The sequence below is a fragment of the Melospiza georgiana genome, chromosome 3 (assembly GCF_028018845.1).
Source record: "Melospiza georgiana isolate bMelGeo1 chromosome 3, bMelGeo1.pri, whole genome shotgun sequence".
NCBI lineage: Eukaryota > Metazoa > Chordata > Aves > Passeriformes > Passerellidae > Melospiza > Melospiza georgiana.
Window position 1 is genome coordinate 86,890,163 of NC_080432.1, and position 22,271 is coordinate 86,912,433.

At 41.9% G+C, this 22,271-nt stretch overlaps 2 protein-coding genes across 3 annotated transcripts in view; both read left to right on the forward strand.

The window, feature by feature from the left end:
* Positions 1 to 2,623: 2,623 nt before the first annotated feature.
* MATN3 (matrilin 3) lies at positions 2,624 to 16,903 on the forward strand. Its single transcript, XM_058020736.1, is given in 9 exon segments — positions 2,624 to 2,753; positions 4,456 to 5,025; positions 7,578 to 7,700; positions 8,116 to 8,238; positions 9,074 to 9,202; positions 11,783 to 11,830; positions 11,833 to 11,892; positions 14,463 to 14,570; positions 16,399 to 16,903. Coding segments are annotated over 9 exon segments (1,347 nt in total). The 3' UTR covers positions 16,455 to 16,903.
* A 4,756-nt stretch (positions 16,904 to 21,659) lies between these two features.
* WDR35 (WD repeat domain 35) overlaps positions 21,660 to 22,271 on the forward strand; it is a 42,983-nt gene continuing 42,371 nt past the window's right edge. For both annotated transcript variants that reach the window (XM_058020278.1, XM_058020280.1), the window contains exon 1: positions 21,660 to 21,746. In XM_058020278.1, coding sequence (XP_057876261.1) covers positions 21,723 to 21,746 — 24 coding nt within the window. In that variant the 5' untranslated portion in view covers positions 21,660 to 21,722. The remainder of the gene's footprint in view (positions 21,747 to 22,271) is intronic.

Genomic DNA, 22,271 nt, shown 5'->3' on the forward strand with positions numbered 1-22,271 from the left:
CCAGTAGTGTTGGTTGATCTTTTTAGTGACTTTTTCATTTAAGTGCTTCAGTGTGCTGCAGACAGTCCAGCATACTTAGTTGCAGGTTTAGTGGTTGATCCATGCTTCAGTAGAAGTCCTTATGTGGCTGGAGAACTTGGATTCTCTCCAGCACACAGTCCTGTGTTAAAGCCTTTGCATTTCAAGTACTTGAATGACTTCCCCTTGTCTGATTGGTACTTACCCATGAACTGGGAAAGGGCAATTGCACTGGAGGCTTAGCCCTTGGGGAAATCTGATGTCTGGTCAGCTCAGGCATTAAAAGCAGGACAGACACCCAGTAGGACTGCAACATTTACATTGGAAAATGTCCAGAGTTGTTGGAGATATGCCATAACTTAGTGATGTTCTTCTACAATCAACAAAAAAAAAACCAAATTAAAAAACCAAGGTACAAAAAACTTTCCACTCTTCCTCTTTTGTAGCAAGAGCTGTAAAAAGGTAAAAAATTATTTAACGATTCAGTATGGCTGAAGAAATAAAACACTTTACTGCTTTGGAAGAGAAGAGCTACCTGGTGTTAAATTCTGGGAAAATGGATTCAGATTGTTGCAGTGTGTAATTTCTGGGGTTATTCCTGTATTTTCAATATGTATCTCTGTACACATTTAAAAATGCTCTGTTAGGGCTGTGCTACCAGCAGTAGTTTCCCCTTTTTAATTAGCTGAGGTGCCACCTGTGAGAGCACTTTGAAGTGCAGTGGTCTCAGAGCCTCTCTGCCCTGTTCTGGCAGTGCTGTCCTGGTGGTTACCCCGAGGGGTACCCAGGGTGGGCCCAGTGCTGCCAGCAGCTGCACTCCTATTTCCAGATTCTGAGGAGCTGCCCTGGATCTGAGCTCCCACAGAGGCTCCAAACCCAGGGCATCTTTAGATGCTGCCACGGCCTGCTTCAGTGTGACTGGAGTGGGATGTGTGTGAAAGACCGCTGTGGTTTCATGCTGTATAAGAAACAGCTGAAACTGGGTATTGCTCAAACATGGATTCCAGCACACTCTGCTCTGAGTCCCTCTGCAGTGAGGGAGTGTCTGTGTGTCTGATCATGAGTGGGCAAAGAGCTCCTGCCAAGGGCTGTTTACTGAGACTGTCCTAGTGGGTGGCTGACCATGTGTGTGAGCAGTATGTGACAGCAGCAGGCACTGCCTGAAATTTGTCTGGGGTGTGTGTGCATGTGCTCTTGCTCAAAAAAGCCGCAGTGTCTTCTGAGAGAGAAAAACCATTATACTCCCCTGGAGCCCTGCCCTGTGGCTTTCTCCTGCTTCCAGGGTGGTGGTGCCTCTTCCGTGCCACTGTTTGCAGCCTTTGGGAATGTGATGGTGGCCTCTTCTACTGTGCTTTCATGGTAGAAGTAGCTGAAGAGAGTCAGTGCCTGCCTGATACTGTACAGCTGGGGGCTTGGTGGGTCCTCTTCTAAATCAAGGCTTCCTGTTCCCCTGATGGAGGTGATGGCAGAAAAAATGATCCTGCATGTGAAAAACGCCAGTCGCTTGTTTTTAGAACTTTAGAAGTTTAATAGTAATAAAATGGTTATAAAAATAGTAATATAATTAGAGTAATAAAAATTTGAACAATTGGGATTAGGACGAGACAATAAAAACAAAGTTATGGACAGTCTGGGTACCTCTTTCTGGGCAAAATAAGCCCGAAAAAGGACACCCGTTAACTGAGGATTAACCCTTAAAAGCAATAGCCTGTTGCATATTCATACACCTCATCCATGATGCATAAATTCCATTCAAATACAGGATTCTGTCTGGTCAGTGTCAACTTCTTCCTCTTAATCCTGACGGCGTCTTCATGGCTAAGCGAGGCAGGAAGAAGTTAGTTTCCTCTGATAAGTGAGCAATAAATTCTTTTTCTCTGAAAGATTTTGGTGTCCTGTGGCTGCTATCTCGGTGCGAGTCCTTTCTTTAAAAAAATATCTTACATAGCATAGTTTCTAGTTTAACATTATGTTATAACTTTTAACTGTATTTAACACACTACTTAAGAAAATTAACACAACATAACTTTCTAACATAGCACATATAATATTTATTTTAAAATTTGCGAAAAGGCAATAATAAAATACGTATTTTTCACACTGCAGTACAACGAGATACAGATTTGGCAAAAATGTCTTCTCAAGCTCTGTGCTGGAGATGAGGGTGCCTTTGAGCCTTAAGCCGTGCTTTCCCAAAAGCTCACTGCAACTTCCTGCAGGAACTGGCCAAAATGTCCTCGGCCAATTTGGCAACAGAGCGGGCAGCTCCTTGTGCCTCGGTGGTCACATTAGGAGCCTTTCCCCACTTCTTTGCAAATACTGTCCTGGAGACCGAAATGCTAAATTAGCCTGGAAGGAGGAACGGTGTGTCAGCTCCCCCTGCGCCCAGGTTTGAGCCCTGCTCGGCCCGGCCGCGCGTTCCCAGCGTCTCTCTCCCCGGTGCTGAGCGCCCGTCGGGGCGGGGGAGCGAGGGCTCCCGGCCCGCCCTGCGGAGGAGGCGGCGGGGGCGGCCGATGCCCCCTCGCTGTCCGCTCCCCCTTCCCGCTCCCGGCAGGTTAAAAGGCGGCGCGGCGGGCGCGGGGCCGGCGGCAGCAGCAGCAGCACCATGGGGCGGGCGCTCGGCATCCTGCGCTGCTGCCTGGCGCTGGCGCTGGCGCTGCCGCCGCTGCCCGCGGCCCCGCGGGGCCCCGCGCTCCGCCCGCGCCGGCAGCCGCGCCCCGGCGGCCGCTCCGCAGGTACCGCACCGGGACCGGCCCGGCCCGCGCTCCCGCTGCCGCCCCGCGCAGCTCTTCCCTCCCTGAACCCCGCGTAGCTGTTCCCTACCTGCGCTCATTGCTCGAAACATCTTTATTTCAGACTCGTGCAAGGACCAGGTTACTGAAAAGGTTTTTTTCCTTTTCAATCTAAAAACGGAAGTTTTCTGCCTACAAATACTGCACTGGCTCCACTGGCTCACTGGCTCTTTTTTCTTTCTTATCTTTCTTTTTATGTTTTTTTTTTTTTGGACAAACCTTGCTTGTCTTTTTTTGTTTGTTTGTTTGTTTTTTTTCTTCATGTCTTAAGCTATGCATGTATGCACTAACATTTCTTCATGTTTTTTCAGCTTCCCAAAGGCGAAACTGAGTGAAACTGTTACAGGATGAATATAGAATTATATAGAATATAGCTGGGTGGGATCCTAGATTTGTCTGATCTATTACTCCACCCAAAGGCAAAATTAACTATGCTGCTGTGCTTCCTGAGGAAATTTGTGCAATTTCATTTTTTCCCTCTCTTTTCACTTGAATTAGAGAAAAAAGTTTCCAGTGCGCTGGGAAAGGGGGGGGGGGGAAGTGCTGTTTTCACCTCTACTTTTAAGATAATTGTGAAGATGTTTTTAAATTTCAGCTGGAATGGAATAATAAAAGTCAACTTGATAGTAGTCAGGAGAGGTGTGTTGGGTTCCCAAAACAGCCCTCAAGGTGTGAATTCAAACTGACCACCTCATATTTTGCTATTTAATGCACTGGTGAGCCAGGATGTCTCTTTTATAGAAATACTCTTGTTTTGGGTTTTCCATTTTTCAGCTGCAAATCCAGCCTTGATGGTATAAATTAAGTACAAGGTACTGTCTGTGTCAGGATGTGGTATATCAGGACAGGGAGGGGGCATTTCAGTTGCCTGCTGTCACTGTCTTGATTGGTTTTTGTCTTCCTAGAAATTATGTTTGTCTCTGATCTAAGCTATGGCTTTTCTGCTTCTGTCTAGATTTATATGGCAGTGAGGAATTTTGGAAATGTGTGTATAAATGTTTATTTTTACATATAAAATTACTTCATGAGTAATTTCATTTTTCTTTCTCTGCTCTACAAGCCATAAACAATAACAATTTCCAAAGAAGCCTTTTTAAAACATCATTTGTGTTTTTATCCTTGTTGGCCTTTATTTGTTCTTGTTGTGTATTTTGGATTGTGATTTACAAACAAGAAATAATTCCTGATTAGCAGTTTATATTGTTACTATCCAAAAATATCTTACGATCCATTGCCTATATGATCTAGTCAGATGTTTTGCCATTTTATTTCTTCTTCTTATAAAAACTGGAATTCAAGCATTATGAAAATAAACAGTAAATACATTTATATATTATTGTTTCATCTCTTTGTTGGCTGTTACATGAAAACCACCACCCTTTGTTTCAAGGACAGTTAGACATTTTGAGCGCTCAAATGTGCACCTATCTATTAATGCTTAGAAAAACCCAGTTATTAATTACTTGTCAAAATTAATATTTATGGCTCTCTAATATGTTGCTCACTATAATCTGAAGCCTCTTCATAAAGAATCAACCAGCATTATGTGGCAGGAGTAGTTTGCCATGACAGCACTCGCTGCCCTTGGGTGAAGCTCCTGTCCCGTGTGGGAGGTGACTGAAGCATTTTCCTTCGCTCTTGGCAGACACCGCCTGTAAGAACCGGCCTCTCGACCTCCTCTTCATCGTAGACAGCTCCCGCAGCGTGCGACCCGAGGAGTTTGAGAAAGTGAAACTCTTCCTGTCAGAAATGATCGATACCCTGGATGTTGGTGAAAGAACGACGCGCGTGGCCGTCGTGAACTACGCCAGCACCGTCAGGGTGGAGTTTCCCCTCCGGACCCACTTTGACAGAGCCTCTCTGAAGGAGGCTGTGTCCCGCATTGCGCCCTTGTCTGCTGGCACCATGACCGGCCTTGCCATCCGAACTGCCATGGAAGAAGTCTTCACCGAGGAAATGGGCGCCCGGCCAGCAACCTTCAGCATCCCCAGGGTGGTCATTGTGGTGACGGACGGGCGGCCGCAGGACCAGGTCCAAGGTGTGGCGGCGAGCGCGCGGACGGCCGGCATCGAGATCTACGCGGTCGGGGTGGGCCGGGCGGACGTGCAGTCCCTGAGGATGATGGCCAGCGAGCCCCTGGATGAACACGTCTTCTATGTGGAGACCTACGGCGTGATCGAAAAGCTGACATCCAGATTCAGGGAGACTTTCTGTGGTAAGGGGAGCAGTCCAAGAGGGCAGTGTAACTTGGCTCCTTTGGACTGCTGCTGTGGTTGCACTCCTTAAGAAAGACATTTTTCAGAAGTGTTATGTATCACATCTAAATATTTCCTTTACCATCCATTGGGCAAACAAGCCAACCCTCTTTTTCAGTGGAGGCCAAGTAACAGCCTGTCATTTTGAATAGTGGCCTCAGTGTAGGTGACAGACCTGACTCGAGTGAACCTCCTTGAGCAGTTGGCCAGATTTAGAGAGAAATTGCAGCAATCTGGACAAGGTTTAATTGTATATATTTACTGAATTGCTGAAGGTACACCAGAGCTGTGCAGGCTGCTTGTTTCTTTTTCCATCTCACTGGGAAGCAAGGAGGGTGGGAGTGTGGAGCTGAAGGGATTCCCTGTAGGTTCAGAGTGGGACAATCGGTGTGGCAGGTAAGCCACCACACTGGCTTGAGCAATCTGGTGCAGGATAAAGTGCCCAGATGCAGCAGCAGATCATCTCAGGACAGGCTTTCACTCCTTAGGCACTGCTGGGCTTTTCCAGGGTGCCAGGCTCACATCTCCCTCTGTTTCTCTGCAACTTGATTTAGACAAGGAACTGTGGGATGGGAATAATTAGCTTTGCTTTTTCAGTGCTGATCTTTAAAAAATGCTGCATTTGGTTTAGGCTAGAACTCCACTGACAATGCTAGGCCAGAGTGGGCTGTTGCTGTCATTAACAAGGAAAAAAGGTCATCTGGAGTATTTAGAGCTGCCTATAGATAGCTGTGACACAGCCCTACTCACAAAAATCAAATGACAACTTTCTGACAATTAAAAAACTTGTGCAAAATAGATTTTCCTAGTGAATTTCTAAGAAATTTACTTTAAAATAAGTCTCCAGCAAATCATAGGTAAAATAGGTATAAATGACATTGTAAAAGAATGAAAATAACAGCCACTTCCTTGGGAACATGGTTGGCAGTGTGTTACTTTTGTTATTTCAGAGCCTTACTAAAAATTACCACCACATCTTTGGAGTATGTTTAAAGTGAATAAACCTCTTTCTCTATGTATGAAGTAAACGTGTAAGACCATCTGCAGACAGGACACTTTGCCAATAATTAGCATAGGAAATGCCTTGAGGTTTGGCTTGACAGCACGCTCACCAGATCCTCACAAGTGCTCACCTGGCTGGACAGGTACGTGTGCTGTGAACACAGCACTCGTGTCCACTCATGTTCTCACCAAAGCAAGCCCTTTCATAGCAGCAAAGAAAAATCTCTTGTTCTTAGGAATAAACTGCTTATTGTGCTGAAGCATAGAAATTAGGCCCCTGCAAGGCTGGAGGGTAAATCAGAGAGCTCACACATGTACACTTCCAGTGGAACTCCGAGTTGCCTGCATGCAGTTTGCCAGAATCTGGGATTCATGAAAATAATAGGGTGAAGGAAAACAGTCTTTAAAAAGACTCCTATAAACCAAATGAATCTAAGAGGGTCTTGTAAGATAGTGTGGTAAACTGGGTCTCTTTACAGCTCCAGACTGCTTTTGGTCAGAAATCTGGACTCACCAGTGGCAATTAGGATTTTCTTTCGCTTTGACCAAGGCAATTAATTTATTTGCAGGGTGAACTATAAACAGGGAAAGTAATGTTCAGGGGGAAAATAGTTGGCTAACACCAAGTTCTTGATGCACTGAGAGCATTATTCAGCATGAAGCCATCCCAGAGATGGAAAAGTCTTAGCCTTGAGTAGCTGTCCAAGTCAGTGGACGTTTGACTTTCCTACCACAAAAATCTGACTATTTGAGTCTGAGCTTCTCACTTATGCTTGAAAAGATCACCCAGAGGTTTTGTTAATGTAAAATGTAAAGACAAGACAATTCTATCAGCCTTTTTTAGAATAATTCTAAATCTTCCTTGTTTTAGAAAATGGGAATGTTGCCATTTTGTTGCCACAAAATTGCCTTATTTTCAGAAACACTTGAGAAGGTTTAAGCACTCTTACTTCTGATTTTTTATCACACCGGTATTGCTGTGGAGATTGATTTTACCAGTAGTTCCATACCCACAATAATACTAATTAATGACTACAAATCTAAGTAAAAATCTCAGGTAAAACCTTCCCCTTCCCCTTCCCCTTCCCCTTCCCCTTCCCCTTCCCCTTCCCCTTCCCCTTCCCCTTCCCCTTCCCCTTCCCCTTCCCCTTCCCCTTCCCATAACAGAAAGGAACTGCATACAAAGAGCTGGAAGAGCTTTTCATGGCTGAGTTCTCCTTTCCCGTGTAATGTTACTGAATACTTAATATCTCTCCTTGTTGAACCATCTCATTTTCAGTTCATCTTTTCTCCTGCCACCTCAGGTAATGAGTTATTTCTGTGCCGCTTATGGCCTCTCTCTCCTGGCTATGGAGCGCTGCAAAGGAGGTCTGTAACTTGTTGTGACAGGAACACTGCCCTGACATTCACTACCAGTAATCCAGCAAACAGTGCAAGATGTCCTTGTGTAAGCAGGAATGAGTAATGCCTGAAGCAGCATGAAGCAGCTCTCTGTCACTGCCCTTTGCAGCTGTGAGTGTGTGTGCCCTGGGGAGCCACGGCTGCCAGCAGCTCTGTGTGACTGCTGGGGCATCCCACCTCTGTGACTGCTATGAGGGATACACCCTGAATCCAGATAAGAGAACCTGCTCAGGTATTATTCCTTTGGATAATGAGTTCAACTAGGAAAAAAACCCCACTATTCATGGATTTGAGATGCTACTTGTTTGCTTCTGTTGAAACAACAAACATCTATATATTTTCCAATAAGAATTCTAGAAATGAATAATAACTAAAACTCAGCTGCAAGTAATGGTGAGATGTAGTTTGATGCTATCACTGTCCTTTTTATTGTGCCTACAGATCCATTCATTAGGGCCAGATGCTGAAACAAAGTCCTCAGATGCAGACACCATAGATATTTTCTCCTACTTGTTCTAATTCCTTCAATTACTATTGCCATTTCTGAGCTGATTCCAAATCAAAATATATTTAAAAATAGGAGTGTGCACTCCATCCCAAACTGCTTGTTATTAACAATAGGTTGTTTCTCTAACATTCTTACCAAGCTGTGGACCCATGTGCACCTGGGAGGCACGAGTGTGACCAGATCTGTGTGAGTAACAACAGCTCCTATGTCTGTGACTGCTATGAAGGCTACACCTTGAATCCAGACAAGAAGACTTGCTCAGGTAAGAATTAAAGGCTACTTGAATACATGAAACTCTTGGAGATATGGACATGTTTTCTGTGAGTTACCCTAAAATGAGAACTCAGCTGTCATCTTTTCCTTGTTTCTAATTGTCACCCTGGTGTTTTAAGATTTTCTAAGCCTTCTGATGTTGACATTCTTGTAGTGAACTTTCTCACACACCTTCTGTAAACAACTCATTGTTTTGCATTTCTTTATAGAAGAAGAGAGAGTTAATAGACTGTTAGTATAACCGGTGTCATTGGAGAGGTGTCACTGTCACCCTCCAATCCATTGTCACTTTTGTAAAACTATAAATATTAAAGTCAGAAAATAAACTTCTCTTTTTTCCTTCACCTTGAGAGCGGTAGTGTGCTTATGTTCTTTCGTATCCTATAGCAACACCAATAACAGTAACATTGCATTTTTCTTTAAATTTGTTGATTAGAAAATGCAGTTTGGCACTTATCTACCATTTTATTTGTTTATTCTTCACAGAATTCCATAAACACTGTTTAGCGGCTTAGTCTGACACAGGGCAGCTTATTGCTCATCTCATGGGGGTTTTTAGCTTCATCCTTACTGGGGATGTACAAGACTCTTGGGATTGCTGATGCAAGACAGAACTGCATGAGATGTGGTGTAGTCATGTCTTGCAGTATCTGCCTCCTCCATTAAATAATTAATAACTGAATTCACTTGTCTGCAGCATAATATAATAATGTAGTAGGACACTGGTTAAATTGTAAGGAAATTAAAATTTAAAATGTTGAGCATTTAAAACAGTATGTGGGAGGGATTAACAGGTTTCTTTCCTAAACCATGGCTCACCACAGCCATGGACATGTGTGCACCTGGGAGGCATGACTGTGCCCAAGTCTGTCTGAGGAATGATGGATCCTACAGCTGTGGCTGCTATGAGGGATACACTCTGAATCCAGACAAGAAGACTTGCTCAGGTAAGATCTGATTAAGGAAAAATTATGTTCCACTAAAAGCAAGCGGCTTTTAAAAATCTGGCTAATTGATGTTGTTTTTTCTGATAAAATAACAGAGTTTAACAACTCCCCAAAACTCAGGGCAACTTTGTTTTTCCATATGTACAGTAGTAATATGAGATCCTTGGCTCTTCTGCAGTAGTGTGAAGCTTGTATTTGGTTAAATTAAAATGCCATTTGACATTTCCTTGAGGACTTCACAGTATTTTCACACTCATGGAGAATGAATTGCCATATCCAGTATGTGATGTGGACCATTTCTGTCAGAAAATCTTCAGTAAAGCAGTACAAGGGAATGAGATGAGGGAGAACATGGACTGTGCTGGAAGAATGATTGTTGTCTGTATCATCCTGAGTATGATTGCTCTTTCTGGTGGATGTGTTTGGACCTTAAAAAATATTCCAGATTTAAAGCTGTAGAAGATGGAGGGAAGTGTTCCTTCTCAGTGCTGAGATGTAAGAGCATAGATGTAGCTGGTACTCAGAGATGTACACATAAGTATATATTATCTACAAATTGTTATCTATTCTATATTATCTTCACTTGATTAGGGTTTGATCATCACTCTGAATTTCTTTGGATGTCTCATGATTTATTTAGGCAAAATGCTTTTTTCCCCCCACTTCCACTATAATCCCTTTCCTGACTATATTTTGTGTGACAAACTGTTGAATTTAGGCTTCCAGTTCCAGGGAGCTCCTGGGCAAATCTCTCAAGGTAAGTCACAGGTCTCACATCTCAAAGAGGTGAAGCCAGAGGGTCTCAGTATTTCTTCCTGCCTAGCTTAGGAGCTGATTTTGTAAGTATGGTGCTTAGGATTAGCTCTTAGCTGGCATTACAGAGAGGCAATAAACATGTGATGGAATGCAAATTCAGTTAGGCCTCCCCTTTGGGAGTCTAATCCCAAACCTCATTTCATAGCACTGATTCTCCTTCTGCTTACTCAAACTTTAAATTATGTTCTTCACATGCTTGCTTTTTTTCCCTTTTGAATCTCATTTTTGCAGTATCCTGCTAATGATTTCCCAACCATCCAGGTCTTTGTCTCAATTAGATCACAAAGATGTGCAAAAAATTATGCAAAAATAGTCTAGGTCTGGGAGAGGGTCTTTTTTTCCTTTTCTTTTACCTTTTCCTTTTTTTCTTCTTTTCCTTTGGTTCCTTTCCCTTCTCCTTTCTTTCTCTTTTTGTCACTCTCTTTTCTCTCTCTCTTCCTCTCTTCCTTTCTTTCTCCACTCTATTTTTTCTTGTGCCTTGCTGGGCTCTCTTACTGCAAAGATATCCAAATATAGGAACTCCTTCTCAGCTTGGCCTTTCAGAATTGACGTGTTAAATTTGGCAGAAAACAGCAGCCTCACACAGAAAGTGCCCACTTTGTAACTGGCAGTGGGTGTCACATCTTTTTTAGCAGCCGCATATACTTTTCTGTTTATGATCTTTTCACTCCATAAAACAGTGTCTTCTCCAACTCAATTAGAGTTGAAATAACGCCAAATAGTCTCTTAAAATCAAGATATTTGTTCTCTGAAATTCTGTTGGATAATTGTTTTGTAGCTTCTTCACTTTCAGTTCCATTCCTTTTGCCATCTGTTACAGCTGCAAAAAAGTGTTGCCAGTATTCCAAAATTTCCTACTAATTTTGTGACGTTGATAGTCAGATAAAAACATGCTCTGTGCACCCTGCTCTGGTTAGCAGCACGCTGACATGCAGTAAAAACATCCTCATGTGAATGCAAATGAAGATGCATTTGCTAATGGGAATCACTATGACCAGCTCTAAAATCTGGAAATGGATTGATATTCTCTAAAGTTTGGATATGGGTTGATATCCTCTAAAGTTTGGATATGGGTTGATATTCTCTAAAGTTTGGAGCTTTCATCTGCACTCAGTTGTCAAAAAACAGTTCTGTGTCCCTCTGCCTCGCCCACTTGAGCAAATGTCAGAGACACAAAGAACTTTATATGTAATAATGTTAATAATACTCCCCATGCAGTCTTTGTCAACTTATAAATAAGGCCTTCCCTAATTTATGTAATATTCAGCAAACCCAGAACTGACAAATTGTTGAGAAGAGAAGAGCTGGGGTTAGTCACACACTTTGCAGTTCTGTGGAATGTGTGTATCACCATGCAAGACACTTTGAGGTGATGTCCTCCCCTCCAGGCTGAATTTCATCTTGCTGTTCCTTTCTTTAGCTTCTCAGTGACTTTGTGTCCCAGTAAAAATACAACAATTTCAGAAGTGTTTCTTTCCTTCCCAGTCTGCTTACTGTAAAGTTATTGTGTACTGGAAACCTTTCCTAGTGTGCCTTTGGAGCTGATGTGGCACCTCACATCTGGTGGGGTTACACAGCTGGCTCAGAGGGAGCAAGCTCTGAGGTATCCCTTGTATTAATTAATGTATTAATCCCCAGTGAGACAATTGCTGCTCCAAGGTGAGATCAGTTACACATCTCAGCTGTCCCTGATAAGATTCATAGAGGAGAGGCTCCCATCATGGAAAAGCATTGCCATTGGGGAGCATTAAAAATGTTATCTTGGTTTTGGTGTGTGTGCACCAGGATCCTATGGCTGGTACCAGGTCTGTGTGAGTGATCACAGACCTGTGACTGCTATGGAGGCTTTATCTTAAATTCAGATGACAAAACATGCTCAAGTAATAACTTAATGTTTGTATTTTTTCCCTGAATATGTTTATTTATTGAAGCACCTCTTTTTAATGTGTTAAACATTTTTAATCTGTTTGAGTCTATCAACTCACAAGCTCTCAGGAAGTATAATCCCTTTTCATTCTTTTATACCTCTTTCCAAAATATGTTGAGCTAGTTTGGTCCTTCTTCTTTAGTTATAGCAGTTACTGTATTTAAAACTAGTTTAATGTTGTCTCTTATCTGTCATCACACCTTGAAGGACTCACTGTATTTAAAAATACAATCTGTCATAACCTGCATTCCTGAAAGGGGAATAACTGGGGGTGTTGGCAAAGCAGGGTTCTGGGGCATCTGCCTCTGGGATGTGAGTCTCCATTGCCTATCAGCATTTGGAGAATGGCTGGGGGTTCCCCAGGGGAGCAATGCTCAGGTCAGAACTGCTGCAATGCTAAACCTTGCATTCTTGGTGTCTCCTCTGAGCTCAGTGGGGCAAGGATGAACTCACCAACTGTTTTCAGATGGGCAATACTGGGATCAAGTGTTGGCAGAACCTCTCCAGTTTGATGTAGAATGCAAAGTTAAGTTGGGTAGGAAGGGACCTCAGGAGCTGCCTAGCTGAACCCCTGGTTCAGAGTGGCAATAACTTGCCATCACATCAAGTGGCTGAAGATGCTGTGTAAGAGCACAGTTATAAAATTGGTGGATAAAGACAAACACCATCTGCAAAAATAGTTTTTTGTTGGTCTGGACATGACCACAAAGGCAGTGTAAAAACACAGCTTAGCATGCTTAGTGTGTCTTGTTGGGCATCCCAGTGGCAACAGGAATGCCCCAAATTTTGAATATCAAATACTGGAACACTTTCAATTTCACAGTAGGACTGTAGAAGAATTCAGAATATCTTTGGACAATTGCCAGAGCTGGTTGGAAAAATAATTTTGTTAAAAAAGACAAAATCCAAGGAGGATCTGTATCTATCATTGGAGAATTTAAATGCAGACATAAAATGTTAACTGGCAGCTGGTTGGAAACCAACCATGTTGGTGTGATGTTCTGAACTGACCTTCCTCCAGCTGACTCTTGAACAGCTCTTCTTTGTACATTGACCATAAAGCCAGTGGAATGTTCCAAAGAGGGGAGCTGAACAAATACAGCCTCAGTGGAATCAAGGAGACACCAATTTCAACATTGGCTTTAAGACAAATGAGTTTCTGCACTGTCAGATCTGCAACCTCATAGATTTTGCAGTTTCCTTTTAAAAGGGGAGTATTAATGGCATGATTAACAAAAAAAACCCAAAACCAAAAACCAAACCAAACCAAACCAAAAACACACACACAAAAAAAAGGAGCCAAAACAGTCCAGGAAAAAATAGAAATGTGCTTTTGTATAATTTACTGTTTGTATAATTTACTTTACTTTTACAAATGCTCACACACATTGTTTGACATTAATCAGCTATGCATTTATATATCTAGAGAAAACAAAATTTATTAATATGCTATTGCTGCCTTTGCAAGTAATGTAAAAAAAAATACCAAGAGATGGGTATTTTATACACATAATACTACTTGGTAAGTTATTGAAAATGTATTTGTAGGCTCTCTTTTAAGAAGGCTTTGCTTTTGGAAGCTTATGATTCCAGTCTCAGATATGGATGGTGAGCTCACTACAGTACCTGTGCTGCAGTAGCTGTTGATACGTTAGTTCTCAGCCTCCAGCAAAGTGGTGCAGCCTTAACTTATTTACTTTATGGAGTAGGTGAGGTTAAATTGCCTTTCATGCAGCCAAGATCTCACAGCCATCTACTGATGCTTGACATTATTATACTACAGTGAAATTGTCATCATTGCTGGTTTTTTTCTGTGAATTATGGAGAAAAAGGAATTGTTGAGGACAGCTGAAGCTGGTCCCCTGTAAGTCTGGAAGACTGAATTCAAGAATTAGGAACAGATTTAAGGAAGCACTGTGGAGTATAGCAATGATCACTTTTCCTTTCTGAAGAGACTGGTAACTCCTGTCATACTAACTGGCTCCTCCAGTTAGATTGCTGTGTCTTTCTGCTAGATGATAAATTCACTTGGGCCTATTTGAATGATGCCATTCCCTCCATCTATATTCATGTGACATTTGAATGGATTTGTGTCCATACTCCCTATGCATGCATGTCGCAAATGTCAGAAACCAAGAGAACTTGTGGGGTAACACAATTAAAGTTGAAGGGGAGGCTGGTTGGTCTCTGCAGCCAGGCCTTTTTTATATTTTTATTTTTTCTCAGTAATGGTCTAATTTAAAGAGTGTAGAGGATCCAGGTAGGCAGGTGAGGAACATCCTGCTCTGCTTCCTTCTTGGTTCGAGTTGAGCTCTCTCTTTCCTGTCCTGGAGTCACTCACACCAGCCCCTGTTCACTGCTACCCCTCCTTCCCACCTGCCCTGGCTTGCAGTGCTTGCTGTAGTCTCACAGCATGGGTTTGATACTTCCACAGGATCAAGCATTTTCTTGGGATTTAAATGTTCTAATGTAGTTTAAATGTTCAACTGTAGTAAATACAGTAAATGCTGTTTTCTCTCTTAGGAGCCATAACAAGCAGTTTTGTAACTGCTGAAGAATCCTGTAAGTGTGAAGCCATAGCTGCCCTCCAGGACTCAGTGACCTCACGCCTCGAAGCTCTATCCACAAAATATATCCTTTTTCTGACATGATCACCTTCATTCAGCACTTTCCTGGTATTTTCGAGGTAGCTGTTTTGTTATTAACTAGGGAAGAAATATCCAGGGAAGAAAGTATTTTCAGGATGATTTCAGAAATATTATGGAAAAAAAAGATAGGTTGTTGCAAACCCCACTATGTTTTCACATTTCATTGAAGAGCAACACGATACAGATAAAATAAATGCATATGCCCACACCCCCTAGATTATATCTGCCATGTTGAACATCAAGCACTGTTTATCAAGCTCATAATTCTTCTGGCTGGCTTTTACTGTTACATCAGACACTCAGTTTTGAGTCCTCCTATTATGTCCCAAAACTTTAGGGACAACTTCACAGGCAGTGTGACAACAGTCCCATTAGCTGTGGTATTCCTCAGCATCCCATCTCCATAGGCAGGCACTGTCCCAAGTGATTTTCCAGCACCTTCTTTTCCCTGAAAACGTGTGAGCCTGTTAGTAAGCAGGCATGCAGGAGCATGAGGGGGCTGCAAGGCAGGGTGCTGGAGGCTCTGGGCAGGCTGGGTGCCCGTGGAGGACCCGGCTGGGGTGGGATTTGCCGGCCGCGTTTGCTGCAGTGCCGTGGCTGCAGCCGGGAAGGGAAAGTGGTCAGCCCCTGGATCAGACATTCCACAAACATGTGGGAGAGGAAAAAAACCCCAACCAATAAACAAAGAGAAAGTGGTGATCTCTGTGGTACCACAGCAAGCCTGAATGCTGAAATAAATGCCCTCAGATGACATGGCAGGAACTAATAACTGGAAGCTGAAGTTGGACAAGCTGTGGTACATCATAAGGCATGATTTTTAGAAGTGAGAGTGGTTGATCACTGCTACAATTTACCAAGGAACGTCACAGATTTTCTTCACTGAAAATTTTTGAGACGGAATGCTTTTTTCTGTCAAAGGTGCTCTTATTCAAATAGGAATTGATTTAAAGGAGCATTATGTCTGTGGTTATCATCCCAATCTCTGAGGCTTCAGAGTCAAGGAAGAGTGGATTAGAAAGGAATCAAGGAAGAGTCTATTTAAGATTTAAAAAAAGGAGAGCAAAGTAGTGATATATATATCACTTATACATCATTTAGATAGATACATGAATTTTTCAGTTTGCCAAAGTTTCTGAAAGTCAAATAAACACTTCTGCCAAGGACAGAAAACTTTCCCAGTTTTTTAATAAATTCAAAGTTATTTTTATGAGATCTAATTGCACATCCCTCTTCATGCAGTGTGCTTGGAGTTCAGTTTATCTGCCTGGGAAAAGCAAAGGGAAGAACTCAGATTTTCCTGGATTATAATATATAATTCTAGGGAATGTAATTAGTTAAATCTGAACACCAAGACATTTAAACCTGTAATGTCATCTCAGTAGTAGTATGTCCTTCAGAGATCAATCTTTCTGCCCCAAGAGCTCATGTTGAACAAGAAAATGTTCTGGGTTTAAGTTAGGAATAGACTTTATACAAAGAACTGAGGCTTTCTTTCAAAGTTTTTCTTTGATGGGCCATTTCTATCCCCAGCATCCTTTCAAGACAATCTGGAAAACATAGACCATCACATTGTGCTCCTTGTCCCTGGGTATCACCTGATCCAACACATTATAAGAAATTAGGGTTGTTGAGATTATTTGGGAAGATGCCAGATCTTGACAGAGCTCTAATATGTTTGGAAATCTCTGTTTCAAGCATGTATTGACCTCATCCAGAAACCAGACTGTTTTTTGAAAATGCAGCAATATGAAAGACTGTAAATAAAACAATTCTTATAGCCATCTATGTTATTGCCCTTAACACCTGACCACTAGATGAAGTGTCTGAGAAGCTGCAGGCATATCAAGACAGACAGCAGATTGTCTGAGCTATCATTTTGCTTTATTTTAAAATAATCTTTCAGAATCAAGCCTTTTTATTGTTTTCAGGAAGCTTTATTTCATTGCACAGCTTACAAAACAGCAGTGGTTTATTATTATTGGCAAACATGGAGAAGACTTCAGGAAGACAAGAGTCTTGAAAATACAGTGACACTAAGGATCTTCATGTACAGTCACTTTATAGCCATGAAGCTACTCATCCCTGCTGTGCTTCAGTTTCTACTGCAGATACTGCTTTTCTGTAGTAACTGCATTTTTTATTCTCTTACTTCAAAGTAAATGCAGAAAAAAAAAAGAATGGATACAGTATATCACATTATATAAAATTTTGAAATGGCAAGGCAGAATGAAAAAATGTGCCTATGTCTTTTGTCAATTAAATGGGGAAGTTGGGATTGTGTAACTTATTGTAATAAAATATAATATGATATGCACATTGATGTTGGAAGTTATTTTGTATTCAACCTAAAGGACAGGTGTGATGAAATAAAGGGTTTAAAAAACCCAAGGAAACAAAACTTTAAGGATGAAGGAGGCATACATGGAAGAAATAAACAGAATACTACCCCAAATCAAATGTTTTGAAAAAGAAGTATTTGCTTTTAAAATCTAAATGTTACTGTAAATATAGATAAAATATTGAACAGTAATTTCAAGTATTAATAATGTTTAAAATGTAGAAGAACAAAAAAATCCTAGAATTTAGTATTTTTATCCTGCAAGATTTACTTATGTTCTTAGTTGTTCCTGTTGTCATTACAGACTTTACTGACACTTGTGTCAATCAGGCTTTTGGGATAAAACACACAAGCTAACAATTAAAAAAAATTAATTGTTAAAGGAATCCAAATATACACACTTGGCATTTATAATAATCCAAATACTATAGAAATTATATTTAAATTAGGAGTCAAAACGATGTGTTTTTTTTAATGGAAAAATCCCATGTATTTTGTAGACCCTTGCAATATTATTGCACAAAATATTCTATGTGGTAACTGGTGTGCCAAGGATGTATGAAACAACATCTGTACTTGTTTCACACCCTGCACACACCACATTCAAGCACGTTCAGTTATGTTCACTGCACATAGGAGTGTGACTTCAGGTATGCCTGCACAGTAATGTGCAGCTGGAATATAACACGAAACAGCACAAGTGAACATGGGACAGAGCTTCAGCTGTAAGGGCTAAAAATGAGACTATAAATCCTCCAAGAATGCTGGATTTGGCTGTGCTTGGTGTTTTGTGGTGTGTCCCTGTACTGATATTAATTTGCTGTAGTACAATTAAAGTTAGCATGGCACATCCTGGCTATACTACACTTATTTCTTCAAAGTGCTGTGCATGCTTTTTTTTTTTTTTATTTCTTCAAGTCATGGAGTTTTATATCCAGCACTTTACTTTGCTTACTTTCATGTCTTCTGCTTAGGCATGAGTATTATGCAGGCATTTATAGGGCCAGAAGTATGCCTTGGCCTCTGTAATTGGTAAGAATAAGCTAATTGTAAATCTAATGCAAGACTTTACAAGTTCTTGGCAATGGGGAGGGGATGACATCAGTCCTATTTACACTAAGGCCAGTTTTCAGATGAGATGTAAAATTTTATAGGATAGTGGAATATTGTACTGGAGGCCAGATGTATCTTGCAAGCTGTCAGCTGGGCAGGCTTTGATTCATGCACTAGTATTCATAACTTCATTTTGCATTATAAATTATAATATTTACATGCAATTCCTCTGAGCAATCACCTGCCTCAATTTGTGAGTACCAAGTAAAATTCCAAGATTATATAAATGATTTGTTTAAAATAGGACATATTGTTGTTCAGAAAAATTGGATTTATTATCCAGTGTGCTACAAGCCAATAATTACACACTCAAAAGAGACTTGATTGTTCATTTCAGAGTTGTGCACCCAGGTCTGGGTGCTCAGTGGTGTTCCAAAAATCAAGCACATTGCCTATAAAAACTTCTTAAACATAGTAAAACACAAAAATATAGTAAAATTTCTTCTGAATACAATAAAATTGCACTACAGATTCTGTTTTTGTCCATGTGCACTTCATGAGTCCCAAGTCAAGTTTCAGTTTTGGGGGTCCTTCTGTTAAGACCACCACAAAGTTGGAGGAATACCTTTGGTCTGTGTAATGAATTCATGAGTCCAGTCATTTCAATTCCATGGCTCTGTGTGTGGTTAGCAGTACCTGAAAAGGTCCTTTCCACTTCTCAGCTAGTGGAGATCTTTCCAGGTTTTCAGGTACTCTTGATCTCCATGCTTGAAAGAATATATTGGTGACTTGATTGGGACTGGTGTTCTAAAGAGCAAGTACCTGTGTAATAATTTCAGGTTTTTCTTTAAAGACAAGAGATAATCTGTTAAAGCTTTTTCTCTTACCACATCACCTGGTCAGTTTTTCCTGTCAGTTTCACATCATGTGGTGTACCATATAGAATTTAAAATTTTTCTCAAATTTGTTTTTACAACCTGGCAGACTCCTTCCAAGGTATCAAATCAGTGGTTGAAAAGGGAACTTTTACATATACAGGGTTTTAGTGTGCCCAAATTCTGCCTGCAATTGGAATAAATGCATCCCTTAATTCAGTCTTACCATCAGTACTTTCCTGGTCCAAATTATGACTATCCTGATTCTTTCTCAGAGAAACCAACAATTGTGCCCCATTTTCTTCACTATCCACTTTCAGACACCTTTTCTCTATACTAGAAGCAGAACAGCAACAAGATAATTTCTTTTTCTCTTCCATCATCATTAACACATTTGAATCAAACACCAATTACCTGCATTTCTTTCTTGTTTTATGACCATTTCTCAATGAGAAAAATAAATCCACACACAAGATTTCATCCCACTTATCTAATCTTGTGCAAAATAACAGTTGTAGCATGTTATTATAATTTAATGTTCCCATTTCTGGCCACTTTTTATCACCATCCAATTTATATTTTGGCCACCATTGAGTACAGTATTTCTTTAACTACCACTTTGTAAGAAGTTCTCCACCAAACTTGTCCCAGTGATTCAAAATACATCCTAATGGAGAACAAGGAGAAGGTTTAACTGATTGCCCCATTCCACATTGTTACCCAAAAGAGAAAGTTTTTTAACCATGACTTTATACACTCCACTTGTCACTCTCAAGCATGTAAGTGTGAGTTTTCCAAAATTCTACTACACAACACCAATTCCACAATATTACACCAATCCCTCTATTTACTTTATACAGTCTCTTTTCATGTGTTGCATCTTTGTGTCTCTTATCCACTCCTGGGTGAGGAGATACTTGCACAGTCTCTGACCAAAAGGCCAATGGATGCTGGAGTTACATAGTGCTACAAGTTACATAGTTCTTCTGTTAATTAGTGTTCTACCTTCTGTTGGTCAATGATTCTCTTTCTTCTCATGTTAATTACTCCACGTGCTCAGTTTTTCTTTTCTTTTGGGTTGGTGGATTTCTTGGGTCCGATGGTTGCAATCTGCCCCTGCCAGAATTACCTTTTACCCAGTCTGAGCTGATTGCCGCACGATGCTGAGTTGACTTTGTTTCTTTCTTATCTTGGGAGTTCTGCCAAATGTGGGCCTTGTGGCCCATAAATTCTCCATTCTTTGTGTCCATTATCAGTGTGACATCCTTCTCCCCAAGCTTTATTAACCTCCCCCTAGGTCTGAGATCATCAAAACTTGTCCAGTTGTAAATTTTAACATGGCAGTATTAGTAATTTATTTTTCTAATATCTCAGCATCACTGAGAACTTGGCAGTGTGAAATACAAAGCTGTGTTTTGTCTCAGGTACATACCAGGCAATGTGTATACTTGTGATTGTGATATGTGTGGAAACTGACCATGAGACAGTTATAAAGACAAATTCTAATAATAACTGAGGAAAGTAAAGCATGGAAGAAGGCCTTTGAACCTATCTTTTGTTTGCAATTAACCTTAGTTGATTTAGGAGCATTTGAATTAAAGTGTTAAGGATGTTGCTCTTTGCTTGTAGTTAAGCCTTAAAGAGTTTTGCAATAATAACCTTCTGAAGTACAATTTTAGAATATTGCTTGTATCCTTGAAACAATAGCTTTGGAATATATATATAAAGGAAACATGCTTATCTCACACCTTAACAAAACAGAGAAAAGCAGCTTGAGAAAGGAAGATGAACATCAACTCAAGGATTTATAGTTTCGACCAAGGGAAGCTGGACATCACTGTTATGAGATTTATAGTCCTTGCAATTAAAAGGTGGGCCCACATCTGGGGAGCTGGACTTCACCAGATGGGATTCTTCCTTCTTTCGGAAACTGCACCACCACCATCTGGGGATACTCCTTTCTGGGATACATCCTGAGAAAAACTAAATCACAACAGTGTATAGAATTGTGATGTAAAAATTGGGAATAGAAACTGATGATGAGTAAAAAGTGCGAATAGAAACTGCTAAGAAAGCTTATAAGTACCCCTATAAATACCTGTAAGCCTCAACTATCGGTGTGCAGTTGGAGGGAAAACTTCCCCCATTGTACCCAGTGCTGTATTGCTCATACTGTACCGTATTAATTAATAAATTTATTGCTGCTTGAATATTAGCCTAGTCAAGCTTCTTATTTATAACATTAGCTGCTCTTTGTTTCAATTAAGTCTCCTTCCTTTTTGATTAGGAATGCCTTTAAGCTGAAGAAGGGCAGGTTTAGGTAATATATTAGGAAGAAATTTGTTACTGTGGGGGTGGTGAGGCTCCGGCACAGAGAAGCAATGGATGCTCCATCCCTGGAAGTGTTCAAGGCCAGGCTGAGTGGGGCTCGGAGCAGCCTGGTCTGTGGAAGGTGTCCTGGCCCATGGCAGGACATGGCAGGGATCTAGATGGCCTTTGGAGTCCCTTCCAACCCAAACCATTCTATGATTCTATTTTGATGTAAGTTACACTACAAACACCGTGCGCAGACAACCTGCGGTTCACAAACTTGGGGATACTTCTTCGTGTAAAAGCAGCGTGACCTTTATTAAGGAACGGGCAGTGCTTTGTAACCGAGCCGAGCACTCCCGAACAGCCTGGCCCGGTCGGTGCCCTCAGGGCCCAACGCGAGAACCCCGGCCCGCCGCCGGAGCGGGCACACCCTTAATGGCGCCGGCCGCTCCCCCGGAAGCGGCGCCATTTCCGCGGGCGGTTGCCAGGGGGACGCAGCGCCGGCTTGGGCGCGCTGCCGTGAGGGCCGGCCCGTCGGCTCCTGCGCTCCGCCGCGATGTTCATCTACCTGTGCAAGAAGGTGCTGCTGGGGAGGCGCGGGGCGGCGGAGGGCAGGCTGCTCTCGGGCAGGGAGAGCTGCCCGGGGGAGTCCCGGGGATCGGGAGCGCGGAGCCCGCGGGGGCTGAGGGGACCCTCGGGGCTCTCCCGCCGCCCGCGGCTGCTGCGGCACTCCGGGCCGCGGTGCGGCACTCCCGGAACGCTGTCCCGCTCTGTCCCACTCTGTCCCGCTCTGTCCCGCCGGTTCCCCTGGCCTGGCTTGGGGCTTCTTCAGTGTCTCGCTGCTCCGGCAGCTCCGCAGTGTTTCCCCCGGCAGGCTCTGGACGCGGCTTTTCCGCTGGAGGCCGAAGCTCTGTGCACTGTGTGACCCCTGTCACCTGGTTTTGTTGCTCAGCACACCTTTGCAGGTGTCCTGTTGTTATTATTTACTGCATAAGTTCAATTGCTTGAGGGTGGCACAGTTTCTCTGATGCTTACAGTTCTGTCTTCTCTCTTTTTTTGCGTGTACAGGTCTGTTAGTAGAAATAAATTTGTCTCATGTGCTATT